This window comes from Coturnix japonica, chromosome 24, assembly GCF_054131305.1.
Source record: "Coturnix japonica strain WE chromosome 24, WE-NBRP24, whole genome shotgun sequence".
In the NCBI taxonomy this organism is placed as follows: domain Eukaryota; kingdom Metazoa; phylum Chordata; class Aves; order Galliformes; family Phasianidae; genus Coturnix; species Coturnix japonica.
In genome coordinates this window covers 7,995,231-8,011,411 of record NC_140686.1, presented here as the reverse complement: position 1 = coordinate 8,011,411, position 16,181 = coordinate 7,995,231, and the positions used below count along the sequence as shown (strand labels likewise).

At 50.7% G+C, this 16,181-nt stretch overlaps 1 protein-coding gene across 11 annotated transcripts; it reads left to right on the top strand.

Moving 5' to 3' along the window:
* Positions 1 to 529: 529 nt before the first annotated feature.
* Positions 530 to 14,598, top strand: GJC1 (gap junction protein gamma 1). 11 transcript variants are annotated; one of them, XM_015885488.3, is made up of 5 exons: positions 530 to 566; positions 2,188 to 2,231; positions 9,451 to 9,564; positions 10,801 to 10,875; positions 11,002 to 14,598. In XM_015885488.3, exon 5 carries the CDS (start codon positions 11,021 to 11,023, stop codon positions 12,203 to 12,205), a length of 1,185 nt encoding a protein of 394 aa, XP_015740974.1. In that variant the 5' UTR covers positions 530 to 566; positions 2,188 to 2,231; positions 9,451 to 9,564; positions 10,801 to 10,875; positions 11,002 to 11,020; the 3' UTR covers positions 12,206 to 14,598. The 11 variants fall into 11 exon arrangements, 10 of the variants coding, with proteins under 10 accessions (XP_015740974.1, XP_015740984.1, XP_015740977.1 ...); XM_015885491.3 differs by lacking the exon at positions 530 to 566 and adding an exon at positions 654 to 887; XR_014937056.1 differs by lacking the exons at positions 530 to 566; positions 2,188 to 2,231 and adding an exon at positions 2,406 to 2,538 and having other exon boundaries at positions 11,002 to 12,406; positions 12,610 to 12,853.
* The last annotated feature ends 1,583 nt before the right edge of the window (positions 14,599 to 16,181 follow it).

The window sequence follows — 16,181 nt, the reverse complement described above, 5'->3', positions numbered from 1 at the left end:
ATCTGTTCCCACTGTCCCTGTGTCCCCATCCCATTCCCATTGTCTGGATGTCCCTGTCCCCATCTCGTTCCCACTCTTCCTATCCCCAACCTGTCTTCACATCCCTGTCCCCATGTCCCATACCATTCCCAGTGTCCCCATGTCCCATCCCCATTCCCAGTGTCCCTATATCCCCATCCCATTCCCAATGTCCCTGTCCCCATATCCCCATCCTGTCCCATATGTCCTTTCCCCATCCCATCCCATGTCCTCACATCCCTATTCCCATTCTCAGTGTCCCTGCCCCCAACCTGTCCCTATGTTTAGTGTCCCCCCACCCCTCACCCCATTTCCCCCGTCCCTGTCCCGGTTCCCATCCAATTCCCCACACCCCCGTCCCATTATCCCAGTTCCCGGTCCCTGTATCCCCGTCTCCCCCCATATCCCCGTACCCCCCCCCCCATCCCCTTGTCCCCGCAGCGCTGCCGCCCCTCCGCGCACCGGGGTGGGCTTGGGGTCCGTTGTGCGCATGCGCAGCACCGCGCCCCCCGCCCGGGCCGCGCTGAGTCCGGCGGCGGCCGTGAGGGGTGAGGAGGGGGCGGAGTGGGGCGGAGTGGGGCAACGGGGGGGAGATGTGGGGCGGAGTGGGGCGGTGTGGGGCGGTGTGGGGCGGTGTGGGGGTGGGGGTGAAGCCTGTGTGGGGCTCCGTCCTCCCACGCGGCCCAAACCCCGCCGTCGCTGTGGGGCCGCCCGCAGCCCCTCCGGGCGCTGAAGGCCGCGGTGCGGTGACCCCGTTGTCCCGTGTTGTCCCGTTGTCCCGTGTTGTCCCGTTATTGTCCCGTTGTTGTCCCGTTGTTGTCCCGTTGTCCCCGCGGTGTCACAGCCGAGCAGCCCCTCGTCCTCTCCAGGTGAGCGTCTGAGCCCGCCCTGCTGCACTGCAACGGTGCCACACAGCGGGCTGTGGGACCCATAGCCGGCTATGGGACGGCTGGGGTCGGTGGGGCTCCATATTCAGCTATGGGATGTTTGGGGTTGGTAGCACCCCATAGCCAGCTATGGGACAGCTGGGATTGGTGGCACCCCATATTCTGCTATGGGACATCTGGGGTTTGTGGCACTCCATATTCAGGTCTGGGATGTTTGGGGTTGGTGGCACCCATAACCGACTATGGGACACCTGGGGTTGGTGGGACCCCATGTTCAGCTATGGGACAGCTGGGGTTGGTGGTTTCTCTATAGCCTGGTCTGAGACAGCTGGGGTTGGTGGCACCCCATATTCAGCTGTGGGATATTTGGGGTTGGTGGCACCCGTAGCCGGCTATGGGACAGCTGGGGGTGCCAGAGAAACGGTGCCTCCCTATAGCTAGTTCCCATATAGGATGTTTGGGGTTGGTGGTCTGTCCATAGATAGCATTGGGACACCTGGGGTTGATGGTATTCTACATTCAGCTCTGGGATATTTGGGGTTGGTGGTACCCTATATTCAGCTATAGGATACCTGGGGTTTGTAGCACCCCATATTCAGCTATGGGACATCAGGGGTTGCTGGTCTCTCCATAGCCTGGTCTGACACAGCTGGGGTTGGTGGTACCCTGTGGCCTGATATGGGACACCTGGGGTTGGTGGTCTCTCCATATTCAGCTATGGGACATCAGTGGTTGGTGGCACCCCATAGACTGATATGGAACAACTGGGGTTGGTGGCACCCCATATTCCCCTATGGGACAGCTGGGGTTGGTGGCACCCCATATTCAGCCCTGGGACATCCGGGGCTGCTGCCCTATATCACATCACTCAGCTCTGTGTGCTCACATCCCTCAGCAGCACTGTCTCCCTTAGGAACGTTCCAGCCCCTGTGGGGCCTTTCACCATCGCTTTAGGATTTCACAACACTGACATTTGCACATCTATTTTTAGGGCTATTTTTCATCCCTTTCTCCATCGGGAGGAATCAATCCCAGCTCTTTCTGCCCGCTCAGCCTTTGGCTTCCCAGGGAAGTGCTAATTTTTGTCCCCACCATCGCATTGATCGCAGGGAGGAGGAGACCAGTGGGCAGGGATGTAATTAGGGCACGCTGGTGCTGTATAGATTCTTGAGCAACAATTGGGTTCATCTACCGGGTGCTGCGTTTGTCCTGAGCTGGGGAAGCAACGTGAATAATTCACCCACCCGTTGTTCTTTCTAAGAACGTTGTTTTGCTTTCCTAGGGAAGAAGCGGAGCGTTGCAGTGATGGATGAAGCGGAGAGCTTGGTACGTACGCTGCTTTCTATTGTAGGATCGACACGCTGGGAGCGCGGCTTCCCATTCAGCAGGACGGCAGAACGATGAGCGATGCTGCAGCGCTGAGCGAGCACGGGGGGCACAACGGGACTTGGGGGGCGTGTGGGGCCGGGGCCGTGCGGGGCTGGGGGCGTGCCGTGCGATGGGTGGGCTGAGCCCGGACATATTTTCTGCCTCTGACGGATGCGCGGCTGCTCGTCCCCTCCTCACCACTCGGCAGCGACGTGCAGGCCGGTCTGGAGCTGCTCACCATGCCCAGAGCCCGGCGGGGCTGCAGGTAAGAGCATCCTCGGGGGGCTGTGCCTTCCATACCCCCCCTGTGCCCCTTATACGCAGCGCCTCGATCTGTTTCTCTGTCTTGATGGCGATGGATGGGATGCGGGGAGCGTTTTGCTGCGCTCTCGCATCGTGTAGAGCCTTTTCTGCCTTGTTGCAGGTTTATTCTGCATGCCGCCGCTCTTTGTCACCCTTTTGCTTTCCCAAGCAGCTCTGTCAAGTTTCCATTCACTTTGAGTTACATTATACCCCTTCCAAAGCGGTTTCCTTCCTACTTTTAGGGCTGTAATCAAGTTTTGCTGTTGTTGGTGCCTTTGAGCAGGCAGTGCCACGGTGTCAAAGAGCAGCACAAAGTTCTCTTTCCAGTATTGCTTCGTGGTTTAAGCTACGTGTGTTTGTCTGAATCACCTTCCAGGTCCAACTGCACGTTTATGGAGGAGGAATTGTCTCTTTCTGTCTGGGTTCGGTCTGTACCCACTTGTAGCCCGTGGTAAAGGAACATCTTTGTTTATATGCAAACCATCACAGATAACACAGGGTGCACATAGGTGGGAGCTGAGGGTGCTGGGCTGAGGACTCTGCATGGCCTGGGATGAGGAAAAGGGACCAGGAGGGCTCAGAGCTCCATGTTTAAGTATTCAGAGAAGGATTTGAGCACGTTTTGAAGTTTGGGAAAGCTGCATCTCTGAGGGATTTCCTACAGTTTGAAGAGATAATTAACGAGGATAATTAAAGAGGGAATTTCACGGCACGGGTGCAGTATTGAAGGGTCTCCTTTGAGTTTACATCTGGCAAGGACGGGGTTCAAGGACGGAGCTCTGTAGCTGTGAAGCCTGGAATGCAGCGGGTGAAGTTGGCGGTGGATTTTTAAGGCACACTTGTTGGGTTGGCGATGTGCTGACAGCCAGCGGGTCTACAAGGGCAGAAACACCCCGACTCTCCTATAACACCACTTTGTCCCATCCAGCTCAAGCCTGGGTTGGGTCCTGAGCAGCCAAGACCAACAAGGAATGGCTCCAGTGGAAAATATACGGCTGTTTCCTATTCTCTTAATCTCCCTTTTGCTCCCACCACGGCCAACTGGTGGGGATTGTTACAGGCTTCAGTCTTGTGCTTAAATAAAACCCTGGCTTAAGGTGAAAGCTGGGGGGTAATTCAACAAATGGGCTCACTGGGGGATATTCCTCTGGCCAGCATTGATGCTGTGGTCCCGAATCTTGGTAATAATCCCTTAAAGAACAGCACGGGGCTCTCAGTGATGAGGTTGTTTTCCCAGGCTATAAATAAAGAGCTATATTTGGAACAAAAAAATATATATATAAAATAAAAGACCCAAAAAAACGCATAGCGTCTTTATAGGCAAAATTGTACAGAGGGAAATGTGATGGAAAATGTGAGTCAGATGAGCTGATGTGTGAGGCATTTCCCTGTGGGGTCACTGGGCTGAAAAACGTTTCGTGTGCCTAAAGTTGAACAGATGTGTGCTGAGCCCCCAGCCCGGCCCCACCGTGTCGTGTGCTCCGTTGACACACGGAGCTGTTTTGGATCATCCCAATACTCAACACGTGCCCACAGCACGTTATTAGCAGGATTGCTTTCAAGCTTGAAATTAAGCGTATGCTGAAGCAGGAGTGAGGGATTTCTCCCCATTAGCTTTCTTAGATGAAAATCGCTGCATTCAGCCAGCACTGTGCCTAAATAAGGGCACCATACCAGCTTTCGGCTCTTACAGATATTAGTTCCACCTTTTTAGGTAGGCATTTGTTAGGAGGCAATTATGATCGCATGTGCTTGACCTTGTTTAAGATATTGCTGAGAGAGGACATCTGTTGTGGGTGATCAGCAGCTTTTGCTGTTCCTTCCAAGCATTCCAGGTTGCATTCGGTGGCGCTGCAGAGGTGGATGATGGTTATGTTCGATGCTTTTCCTTTGCTGTGTTCCTCTTGGCCATTGATTTGCTTTGCCCAGGTGGTTTGATTTGCCTCTGTGCTCACACACTGCTGCTTCTGCTGAAATCCCTTCTGGAAGGTACAGCGTTGATTCCACTTTGCTCTCCTGATTGAGTCTTTATGTTGGTTTCAAACCCAAGGATGGCTGTGGTTTGCTGCTGGAAGATGCCGTGTGTGCGGTGATGAGCTGTGCTAGTGGCATGAGGGTGTGTGGGCTCTGCCCATAGCGGCATTCAGGGAGCACTGGGCTCTACAAAGGTGGTTGAGCTCCAGCCAAGTTGTTTGAGCTCCATTGAAGGTGGTTGAACTCCAACCAAGTTGTTCAAGCTCCAATGAAGGTGGTCGAGCTCCAACCAAGATGGTTGAGCTCCAATGAAGGTGGTTGAGCTCCATTGAAGGTGGTTGAGCTCCATTGAAGGTGGTTGAGCTCCAACCAAGATGGTTGAGCTCCATTGAAGGTGATTGAGCTCCGGCAAATGCCTTTGAGCTCCAACAGAAATCATAGAGCTTCAGCAGAAGTCTTTGAGCTCCTACAAAGGTGGCTGAGCTCCAGCAGAGGTCTTTGAGCTCCAACGAAGACTGTGGAGCTCTAGCAGAGGTCACAGAGTTTCAGTAGGTTGCCCAGAATGGTGATTCCTTGTGCACACTGATGTTTTTCCCCTTCCTGACTCCTGGTGACCTGCTGGAGCCTGGCTGAGTGCTCAGCTGCCAGTGGTGGTGTGTATTCTGGGGCCTTGGGCTTAGACGTTGGGTGGTGGGTGGCATGCATTGGGTTGGCTCTGTGTTAGGGTGCTTTCAAATGGGGTTAAAAAGAAAGCAGTAGGGTTCTTATATCTGAAACGTGTAAAAGGTTTCCAGCACCTTCTTGGTGTGCTGTCTTCCATGCAGCATCTACCCCTGAATTTACTAAAAAAAGTAATCTGAATTTCATACTGGACATTTCTTAGGTGGTTAATTAATGGCTCCATTTAACTTAAAGCAGGCATCGCTCAGCTGACTATCAAATAGTTGAGCTGTTTTCAAAAGGAGTGGTGTTTTCATATTGGAAACCGATTCCTGGGATATTTCAAAGGAACTTTGAAGAGTTTGGGAAGCAGCTCACAGTGATCTTTTATGTGGTCATCTCTGCTCCCTGGCTCAATGGAAGTCTTCGCTCCCATTGTACTCTGCAGTTGGAATTCTGACACAGGCTGTACTGTGACCTCTCTCCTCTGCAGGAAATGACTCTTTACTCCCACTCTCTGTTGGTTGTCACTCGCTGTTTCTCCCCATAGGACAGTCCCTGTCCCATTATGGCCTTGTGGTTTCCTGGCAAGAAGCCTTTGAGAGACAGCAGCAACTCTTGTAAATGTCAGCAGTCTGCACTGCCTGTTGTGTGCTGGAAGTCCCCATACAGAATCCTGTCTGACTTTTTCTCCTGGAAAAAAAAGTATTGCCTGATGATTCAACCTATATTTTCATACGGTCTTATTTGTCCTGTATGAGTGTGGGGTTTGGAGACCTAGAATGTGCCAGGATTTGCCTTGGAACCATTGTCTTGAGGAGTCCCTCGAGGAGTGGGGGCTGTGCCTATTTCTTGCACTGTGAGTACAGATATGGGGACATGGCTTTGTTTTTCCCGTGTGTCACTGTCCTCTCTTTTATCAGCACCAAGCAGTCAGCCTGTTCCTGGTGGGGCTTCCTGGGCATTTCTTGAGGAGCCTCTGAAGCAGCGGAGTGGTGGTGGAGTAGCTGCAGGGATGCCTTGGTAAGGGAATCCCCCAGATCACACTTGGAGTTGCCTTATTTTATCAGTCCCCATTTCCTTGAGTGGATGAGCTGCAGTCCAGCATGTGCTGCTCAGCATCCTTTGTGCTAAAGAGTATTTTGGAAAGCAGAATTTTGCCTCTCCATGAGGCCACGGTTGGCCACAATGAGAGCCAAATTCAGTTCATTCAGTGTCTTAATGAGGCTGTGTGAAAATGTGCCTGCCCTCCTCAAGTCCTGAAAGCCTGGATATAAGAAACTGGGGGAAGTTTAGCATTGTTGTGTGATTCTATCAGTAGAAGTCAACTTGCTTGTTCCCATCTGTCGTAATCCAGTGCTGGTGAATGAGGTGTTCCCAGCCATCGTCTCCAGCTCGGCTCAGTGGGAGCCATTGACTTACAGGAGCAGACAGCGCTGCTCTCTTTGGGCTTCTCTCTTTTTTTTCCCCCTGAAATGGCCGTGAGAGTGATATTTGGGTCAGCTGCCTCCAGCGTGTCACTTTCTTTTTGACACTCATGGCTGTGAGCATGCGGGAGGAGCGCGGTGGGGAAGCGCCGCAGTGGGATCAGGAGTCGTTAAAGGGGTATTGTGGTTATCTGCATCATCTCTCTGATGGCCACATGAATGTGTTTTCCTTCTGGTCTTAGCTCTGTGTCTTAGTGTGGGAGTCCCCAGCCATCTTCAGGTCTGCTTTCAGGTGTGGGGACATCAGTTGGACATCATGTGTGTCCTGACTGTGCCTATCTGGGCTGTCATCCAACACGGGATGGAAAGGGTCACTGTGCTTCTCTCCTATGTGTTTCCAGTCCCTGTAACACATCCCCCCATCACTGTGTTCGTTCTTACAGGAAAAGTAGTTTTGCTGCTTGAGTCTCAGCCTGCTCTGCATGGCACCCAGCGATGGGATGGGACACAGTGGGCATGGATTGAAACACAGCAATCCTGCTTAACGATTAAGAACAGCCTTTATACCGTGAGTGTGGTATCACAGAATCATTAAGGTTGAAAAAGACCTCTAGGATCGTCACATCCAACCGTAATCACCTTGCAGAAACCCCATGGAATCCACCTTGAGAGGAATAAAGGGAACTAAAAGCTCGATCAGAAATATTTTGTAGCCCTGAATCCATGCTCACCCAATGGGTTCATCATTGGTGTTGGCAGGCTTACTTTAAGGATCCACTGCTCATCTTTGGATGCCATAAGACTGTGCTCTTTGCTGGCAGCCCGAGAATCGGGTGTTGGTTGCACACCTTCATGTTTGTCTGTTCTTGTTGGACTTGAGGTTGAGATTCAATCTTATTGCACAAAGGCATTGCCCTTTTCATACCCTGCCCTGTAGTCTTTACTTTCAAGTCATGCAGAGGCAGAGGGGCAGCTCACATGGCAAACTGCAGTCCCAGCTTTGGGTTATGCTGTGTCTCGTTGCCCCCAGGACTGGCTGTTCCATCACACAGGCTGTCAGATAACACCCTGCCTTCTTGTGAAATCTGCTGACCAACTTGTTTTCTCCATTATTACATTTCACATTGTTGGAGTGCCAGCATCACCGCATCACCTGGGGCTTGCTGCTGAGATTCCACGTTATCTTAGGTCTGTAGGATCCCAGAACCCCGTGAGATGGCACAGACCCGACAGCTCACCTCCATCGCCTTGGAAATACCTCTTCCTGGAGCTCCCCGTTGCTGTAGGTGAAGTAAACGCCAGTTTGGCCAGCACAACACATCTCCCAATTCCATTTGAGTCGTGTCACTGCGGGGGAGCGATGCTAAAACTGTCACTTGGCTTTCCATGCTGGCATTACCTAGAGGGCACTTGGAGGCTATCGGGGGTTCGAGTCTCATCTCGGCTGAGTGCTCGGGTGGGTACATCCGTGTTGGTTTCCCAAGAGATGCGTCTTTGACATCTTTATTTTTTTGACAGCACAAGAATCTTATTTCTCCACCTCTCCTTTTGCCTGCTGCTCTGTTCAGCCCAAGATCTGTGGTTCCATCATCCGAGACGCTTTGCTGGTGATGGGTTTGGCCATCGCTTCCTTCCTTCTTGAGTAGTAAAAATCGAGTGAATGTAAATGAGATTTGAATGAATAATGCTAGTTATGCATCCATCCTAATTCAAATCCCATCTTAATTAGCTCGGGGGCCTAATTTGACTTTCATGCAGCATGAAACCACTTTGGATTATCACCGGAATTGCCATGCATTTTATTCCTGCCTTCTTTTTTTTCCGTTCAGTGCACATCTTTTTACACTGCTTAAAAACAAAGCAGAGCAAATATATCGTTAATAAATTAATCACATTTAATTAGGGTGACACGGGAGGATATATTATATTTATATAATATTTATATATTTATATCTAATGCTGTAAATACATTCCCTGTACCGGTTGCTTCTGCGCCAAGTGTGGGGATGAGCTGATGACACAGACACAGAGTGAAAGTCTCCCTCGGATGCACTTTCTGCTGTGACTTAAACGAGCTGAAATTGCTGACATTCTGCCTTTCTCAGATGCGTGTCAGCATCCATAGACTTCTCCTTCAAACGATGGAAGATTATTGAGTTAAATATTGCCAGGACGACAGATCTGGGAGGCGCTCGGTGGACGTGGGGTGAAGGTTGTTGTCGTGTATCTGGTCCTGCAGCACATTTGTGAAGGCAGAACTGCTCTCTAGCTCAAAAACTGAAGGATTCAGCTGCACGAAATGATGGAATTCTGCTTATGACTTTCTTCTTTCCTTCTAATTAGATTGAGATGAACGTTTCCAGCAGGACAGCGGGTTAATGAGAGGTCATTCCATTGAGCCTAAAGGTTTCCTTACAGACAGAAGGTGCTGCTGGTGTGTTTTCCCATATTTGTATCCGCAGCTTTCCTCTGGACTGGGGCTAAATATAGAATAAATGACGTTTTCTTGTCAGGGGGAAGCAGAACTGCTCAGCAGCTTCAAGTCTGAGCAGCGAGAGCCTCCTAATCAACGCATGCCGTTAACGCGCAGCTGATAAGCCTTGCACATGTGAAGGCTGTGGTTAATCTGAATGTCAAGTCAGTGCTGTCAGTGTCTGTAGGTGAGCTGTGATGCTCTCATTTGTATAATCGCTAGGAGTCAGGATGGAAAACGATCTCTGTCCTGAAGTGAGTTCGGGGAGGGGCTCACAGCTCTGCTCCGTTTCTCCCCACGTTCCCCAGAGGAACAAATGGAACTCTCCAATCTCTTTCAGGCATCTTCCCCTTTCTTCAGATGGACTCGAGGCTGATACGTTCATTCTCTGACATTCCTGCAACTTCTGAAGGATGCACACCCCGGCACAGCATGCTGTCTTGCTAACCAGGAGGTGAGATCCCTTATGCATTAATTGCTTTTGCTGTGTTGCAGCTCACCATTAGGATTCTTACTCCTTTTCCTGTTAACTGCAATCCAGAGTGACCGCTCTTAATGACTGGTGTTTTTCTTATAATACGTCCTTGCACTGAGCGCGGCCAAAGCATTTTGTTTCAATGGGCTCAGCCTCCAATGCAATGTGTTTTTCTGCATCAGTATTACTCTGTTTCCATTTGTCAGTCTGCTGGCTTCTGCACCACATGTGGCATTTGTCAGATCTGGGTTGCTGGGGGGAGGCAGACGGGGTGCAGACCTGTTTCAGGTCTTGGTGGAACTCACTGTAATGAGGATCAGATCTTTGTTCTAACATGGGAATTGTTTTTCAAGGTCTTTAATCCCCACCTCGTGTGCTTTTCTAATGCTGTATCATGTTATTTTTTTCTCATCATGTCATCAAGTAATGAATCAAAATACCCACCCAGCCCAGCCATGTTGTGCTGTGCTGATGTCTTTTCAATTAAACACTTAATTTCACAAAAAAAGGTAAATCTGTATCATCTCATTCATCGGTGATACACTGATTGCATTAATAGTTGCGCTGATGGTGCATCGGCTGCATGGATCATCATCCATGCATTGATGTGTATGTGATGCATTGATGCACTAATTGTGTTCTGCTGTGTCAGTGCATTAATTACAGTGCCTCAGATCTCAGTATGCTGCCTGTGAATGCCCCTGATGTTGCATGGAACAACTTGAAGAGCTGTAAATTGTAGACCTGCAAGGCAGCACTGCTCAGCTCGTGGTCCGTATTGGGTTGTCCTGTCCTAAAGCAAAGTCAACAGCAGTTGCCTGCTCTCAGGTTTTGGCTGGGTGGCTCATTGCTACCTTAAAACAGCTGGCATTGCTCTGTAGGGTCCTTTCTTCTGTTTTTAGTGGCTCTGAGGTATGCAATATAGTTAATCTAATAGTTTCTCTCTGTTGGCTGTGGGTGGTGGAGGCCAGCATTGTTAGCTCAGATTTCAGCAGTGAAAACAAGTCCCAGTGTCAGCAGTGGGACGTAGGCAGCAGTGCCCATAAAATGGCACAGGAGCTGAGCTTCTGATCCACTGTATTAAGGAGATCTCAGTCTGAAGTGTCAACATTAGAAATGGAGAGCAGCCATGCCTTTCTCTTCTGTGTGGAAGCAGCTTTGGAAGCAAGATTTGTTTGTGCAGTGGCAGAGAGCTGCTACTTTATTTCTTGACAGGAGACTTCCCAAAAGCCTGCAAAGGAGACGTAGATCTTCGAGCAAGTCCTGGCGGCTGGAGCTTCCCGATAGCAGGTGATGCCACATAAGAGTTCTGTGTTGGTTGTCACATTTGAGCCTTTCTCTCCCGATTGCATGTTTGCAACGTGCAGGCTTGAGCTCATCAACTCAACTCTTTTGGGGGTTTTGTCTGTTTTCTAGGTAAAATAATTAGACCACCATGAGTTGGAGCTTTCTGACCCGTCTCTTAGAGGAGATCCACAACCACTCCACCTTCGTTGGTAAAATCTGGCTGTCGGTGCTGATCGTGTTTCGGATCGTCCTGACTGCTGTGGGAGGCGAATCCATTTATTATGATGAGCAAAGCAAGTTTGTGTGCAACACGGAGCAGCCTGGCTGTGAGAACGTTTGTTACGACGCTTTTGCTCCTCTTTCTCACGTGAGATTTTGGGTGTTCCAGATCATTCTCGTTGCCACTCCATCCGTCATGTATTTGGGCTACGCCATCCATAAGATTGCCCGGATGGTGGAGCACAGTGACATTGACAGAAGGTTCAGAAGCAAAAGCTTTTCAATGCGCTGGAAACAACACCGCGGCTTGGAGGAGGCTGAGGATGACCACGAGGAGGACCCGATGATGTACCCAGAAATAGAGCTGGAAAGCGAACGGGAGAACAAGGAGCAGCAGCCCCCTGCTAAAGCCAAGCACGACGGGCGGCGGCGAATCCGTGAAGATGGACTGATGAGGATCTACGTGCTGCAGCTGCTGGTGAGGGCGATGTTTGAGATTGGCTTTCTGATCGGTCAGTACCTTCTGTATGGTTTTGAGGTCAGCCCCGTGTTTGTGTGCAGCAGGAAGCCCTGCCCCCATAAGATAGACTGCTTCATTTCGAGGCCGACCGAAAAGACCATTTTCCTGCTCATAATGTACGGGGTGAGCTGTATGTGTTTGCTTTTGAATGTGTGGGAGATGCTCCATTTAGGGTTTGGCACGATCCGGGACACATTAAACAACAAGAGGAAAGAGCTGGAGGACTCTGGTACCTACAACTACCCCTTTACTTGGAACACGCCCTCTGCTCCTCCTGGCTATAACATTGCAGTCAAACCCGATCAAATGCAATACACAGAACTGTCCAACGCCAAGATGGCCTACAAGCAGAACAAAGCCAACATTGCTCAGGAGCAGCAGTACGGCAGCAATGAGGAGAACATCCCCGCCGACCTGGAAAACCTGCAGAGGGAAATCAAAGTGGCTCAGGAACGCCTGGACTTGGCGATCCAGGCATACAACAACCAAAACAACCCCAGCAGCAGTTCCAGAGAGAAGAAATCCAAAGCAGGCTCCAACAAAAGCAGTGCCAGCAGCAAATCAGGGGACGGGAAGAACTCTGTCTGGATTTAACCTTGGCTGAGTTTATATGTTGTCTTTTTTTCTCACAACCAGCAACCCGTTGAGTAATGGCTTCCATTAAGTAAATATTTGGTTCTGCTTATTTTCAGGGATACTGTTGGCTAGCGATTCCAGCTCTAAGAAAGTGTTTATATGCATACTGTAGGACTGTACAACTTTATTCTTCTGCCTTCCAAGCCAGGAGACAAATAGGTATATTTAAATCATTCTCATTGAACGGTTTACTCTGTATGTACAGTACTATCGTACACTTATTATGCACAATTTTTTGTATTTGTACACTGGATCTCCGAAGTTACCCTTTTTTTTATACGAAAGGAGGAACCTGTAGGTAGCTGTTAGCATTTTGCTGGTTTTATTACTGTGGTTCGTCAACGTTTTCTGTTTGTTTTCAGTGTCAGAACTTTCTATGCTGCATTTGAGAAGTGCCTTGAACACACAGCGCCGGGGAGCCCGGTTATCCACTCCCTTAGAGCAGGGGGAGGTTCAGAAAACACCCGCTGATGGTGCTCTTGACTGTACCTTTTTACAGAACTGATGTGCTACTTACAAGTGGAAGCGTCACGCTATAGCTGTTACAGGCTACGTTCCTTAATCCTATGGAAAACGACTCATGATTCCATATATTTATGGATTTAAGAGGTTTCTGAGGTCTCTCATTGCATAACATCCACGTGTCCCATAGCTGCCTATGTGGGGGCCACCACTTGCCTGTCTCACCCAGATGGCCCTGTGTCCCTTGTTCCCTGGGGTCACTGGGATGCTCATTCCCCTGGTCCCTTTTGTCCCCCTTGTCCCCCTTGTCCCCCAGTCCTCTTTGTCCCCTGAGGTCATTAGGATGCTCGTTCCTTTGGTCTCGTCCCCCTTGTCCCTGTGAGGTCACAGGGATACTTGATCCCCTCATCCTATTTGTCCCCTGTGTCTTCTGATCCCTTATCCCATGGGGTCATTGAGATGCTTGTTCCCCTGGTCCTTTCTTGCCCCACGTCCCCTTGTCACCTGGTTCCATGTCCCATGAGATCATGGGGATACTCGTTCTCCTGGTCCCATTTGTCCCCTTGTCCCCTGGTTCTGTTTGTCCCTTGGGGTCACTGGGATGCTCATTCCTCCGTTCCCTTTAGTCCTCCTTGCCCCATGTCCCCTTGTCCCCTATTCCATGAAGTCTTGGGGATTCTCATTCCCCTTGTCTCCAGATACCCTCATCCCCTGATTTGCTGTCCTATGAGACCATGAGGATACTCTTTCCCCTTGGCGCTTTTGTCCTTTGTGTCCCCTGGTCTGTTGCCCACTGGGCTCATTGGGATGCTTGTTCCCCCAATCCCATTTGTCTTCCTTGTCTCCATGTCCCCTGTTTCCCTCTCCCATACCATCATGGGGATTCTCATCCCCCTGGTCCCATTTGTCCCCATGTCCCTTTGTCCCATGCTGTGATTGGGATGCTTATTCCCCATGTCCCCTTTTGTCCCCACATCTCCCGCACCCTCACTGCGTTTTTTCATCCTATGGAAAACAACAACTATCTCCACATATTTCCATACTGAAGATGTTTCTGTGTTCTCTCGTTGTGTAACACCCCGCTCCCCCGGGGCTCCGAGTTGTTCCAGTACCTTTTGGGGAGGATTTCTGTGTTTCTGAAGTGATGTGGTTGGATGGAGTCGTGGCCGTTCTGCTCCCTCGGCCCTGCGCACACAATGCTGTCTGTACAGGTTTTTACCAAACCCTTCTGAATATAAATGACTAGAAAGGATAATGCCTTATCCGCGACCCCTCTTCCTCCTGTCACGTCCGAGGGGCCGAGTTCAGACGGAGCAATATATTGTACTGTTTAATTTCTGCTTGAGAGGCCGGTCAGATCCGTGGCATTCTGCGCTTTTGGCATTCAACTTGAATTTATAATTAGAACAACAACAAAATAAGGTTGTGGGGGGGGAATGAAAAAGGAGGGAGAGATGCGGTATTTAGTGCCCCTGGCTGTGTCTTTTTGGCCAGGGTGAGCATTCAGATCTGAGGGATGCAGAGAAATGGATGCTTTTGGTTACTCTAAGGAACACTTTGGGTCTTTGCTCTGCTTCCTTCATTCCTATGGCAGTTCCAGCAGTGCCCACAGTGCACCTTTGCTCTGAGGACGTGCATGGAAACCCCCCGTGTTGATGTCTGTGGCTGTAGTTGGTTCCGAGGCTTCGGGTTTGGTTCCTTTTTCCTTGGGAAGAAATGATAACGCATTACTTGAAAATGCTCTCTTGCTTTGGCTTGATGCAGGCCGTCCTGAAATAAACACCCAGAACTGATTTTGGACCAAAAAAAAAAAAAAAAAAAAAAGGAGCGTACCTTGAGTTTGTGTTAACCTCTGGTTCTGTCTATTAAATGCAGTGGGTTGCAGAAAACCAGGCTGAGACGGCGTTTGTGGGATGCGCGGTGGTTACGGCGGGGAGGAGGAGGGCTGTGCAAGGCTTGGGATTTCAACCTGTTTGACCTCAGAGCCACTTTTTAACGGTGTCCAAAGGGAGGAACGTGGAGAGCCAGCCCTGGAGAAGCTCCTCCTGACCACCCGGATCCGCATTGGTGCATGTGAATGAGCGCTGTGCGGCGAAGCGTGCGGCGTCAGCTGCCCCGAGCGCAGCAGACGGGGCCGACTGCCCGCTGCCTTTGCACGTCGCAGCTGAATGCCCGTCTGTTTTGCTGTCACAAAGGGTCGCTTTGTGAGCGTGGGCTGGTTGTGGTGCAGCAGGACGTAACCCAGCTCCTGCAGCAGCCGTTGGTTTCCTCTCCATGCAGGTTCCTGGTTGCTTGGAAAGCAGCACTTTGCGTTCTGCAGGGTGGTGTCGGTGTTGGGGTGGTGCGGAGCTGTGTTGTGCCAGGACGGCTGGTCTATAGGGAGAAACCATGGCCCACATCTCTTGCAATGAATGAGACCTCATGTCAGTGCTGTATTTCAGCTTTGCACACACTGTGCTGACTTCCACCCTCTGAGCTCGCCCTCATTTAAAGCTGTGTGATGACTCGAGTGAGTTCCTTTCTATCTGAGTGTTTCTTTTGTCCAGGGCAGAGCCAACAAATCCCTATAGCCACAGCAGCACAGCTGAGTGCCAGCCTGGAGGATGAGATGGCACCCAAACCTTCAGCCTGCTCAGCAAAGCAGCACATGGTTAATCAGCCCCTGCACTAATTGTGGGCTCTATGGTCACCGGGCTGCTGCCTGCTCTGTAGGGAGCCCTCCCAGCTGCACAAAGAGCCTCAGCTGGGAATCCACCCCTTAGTGCTGCCCTTTGTCTCACGTGCAGAGCGTGGATCAGCAGCTGTGCTCCATCCGTCATCCTTATTTGGTAGCAAACTTGTTCCCAGCTCAGCAGCTTCTCTTTGCTGGAGCTGCTGCAAAGTGGGTTTGATGACATCAGCTTCGTGCTGAACCTCGGCGCGCTCAGAGCTGGGACGTGCTCAGCGTGTGGGCTCAGCGCACGGAGTTGTTCACACGTAGGTTTGGGAGGGGGAAACCCATGCTGTCTGCTGGATGCATTTTGTTCTCTCATCAGAGCCAACCTGCTTCACGCTGCAGAAACGAGCGCTGTCTCGCTCTGCCTTAACACCCCCTTTCAGCCCTCTTGCCTTGCAGTGGGAGCTCAGCACATTCCTGGTACCACCAGCCCTGGTGGCCAGAAATCCTGCTGAATACCAGAGAGAAAATCTGTTTATGGGGACTTCAGAGAGGAGCAGCAGCTCCAACCCAGCAGAGCAGCCGCAGAGCCGTCCTGCCGCCGGCACGCGTTGGGAGACGCATGGCCAGGAGGTAAGAAACGTCTAAAATAAGAGCAGACACGTGATGGTATCAAACAGAAAAGGAGTTTATTCAAGGAAAAAATGCGGGGAGGGAGGCTGGAGAGATGCTGTGCACGCAGCATGAAGGCCATTCACCCAGCACCGCTCAGATGATGCTCAGCTCAGGGAAATCCTCGCTGCTGGTTGCACCTTG

Bases quoted from the DNA above. Each gene is read 5' to 3' on its own strand.
- GJC1 (XM_015885498.3), top strand. From the start codon at position 11,021: ATGAGTTGGAGCTTTCTGACCCGTCTCTTAGAGGAGATCCACAACCAC.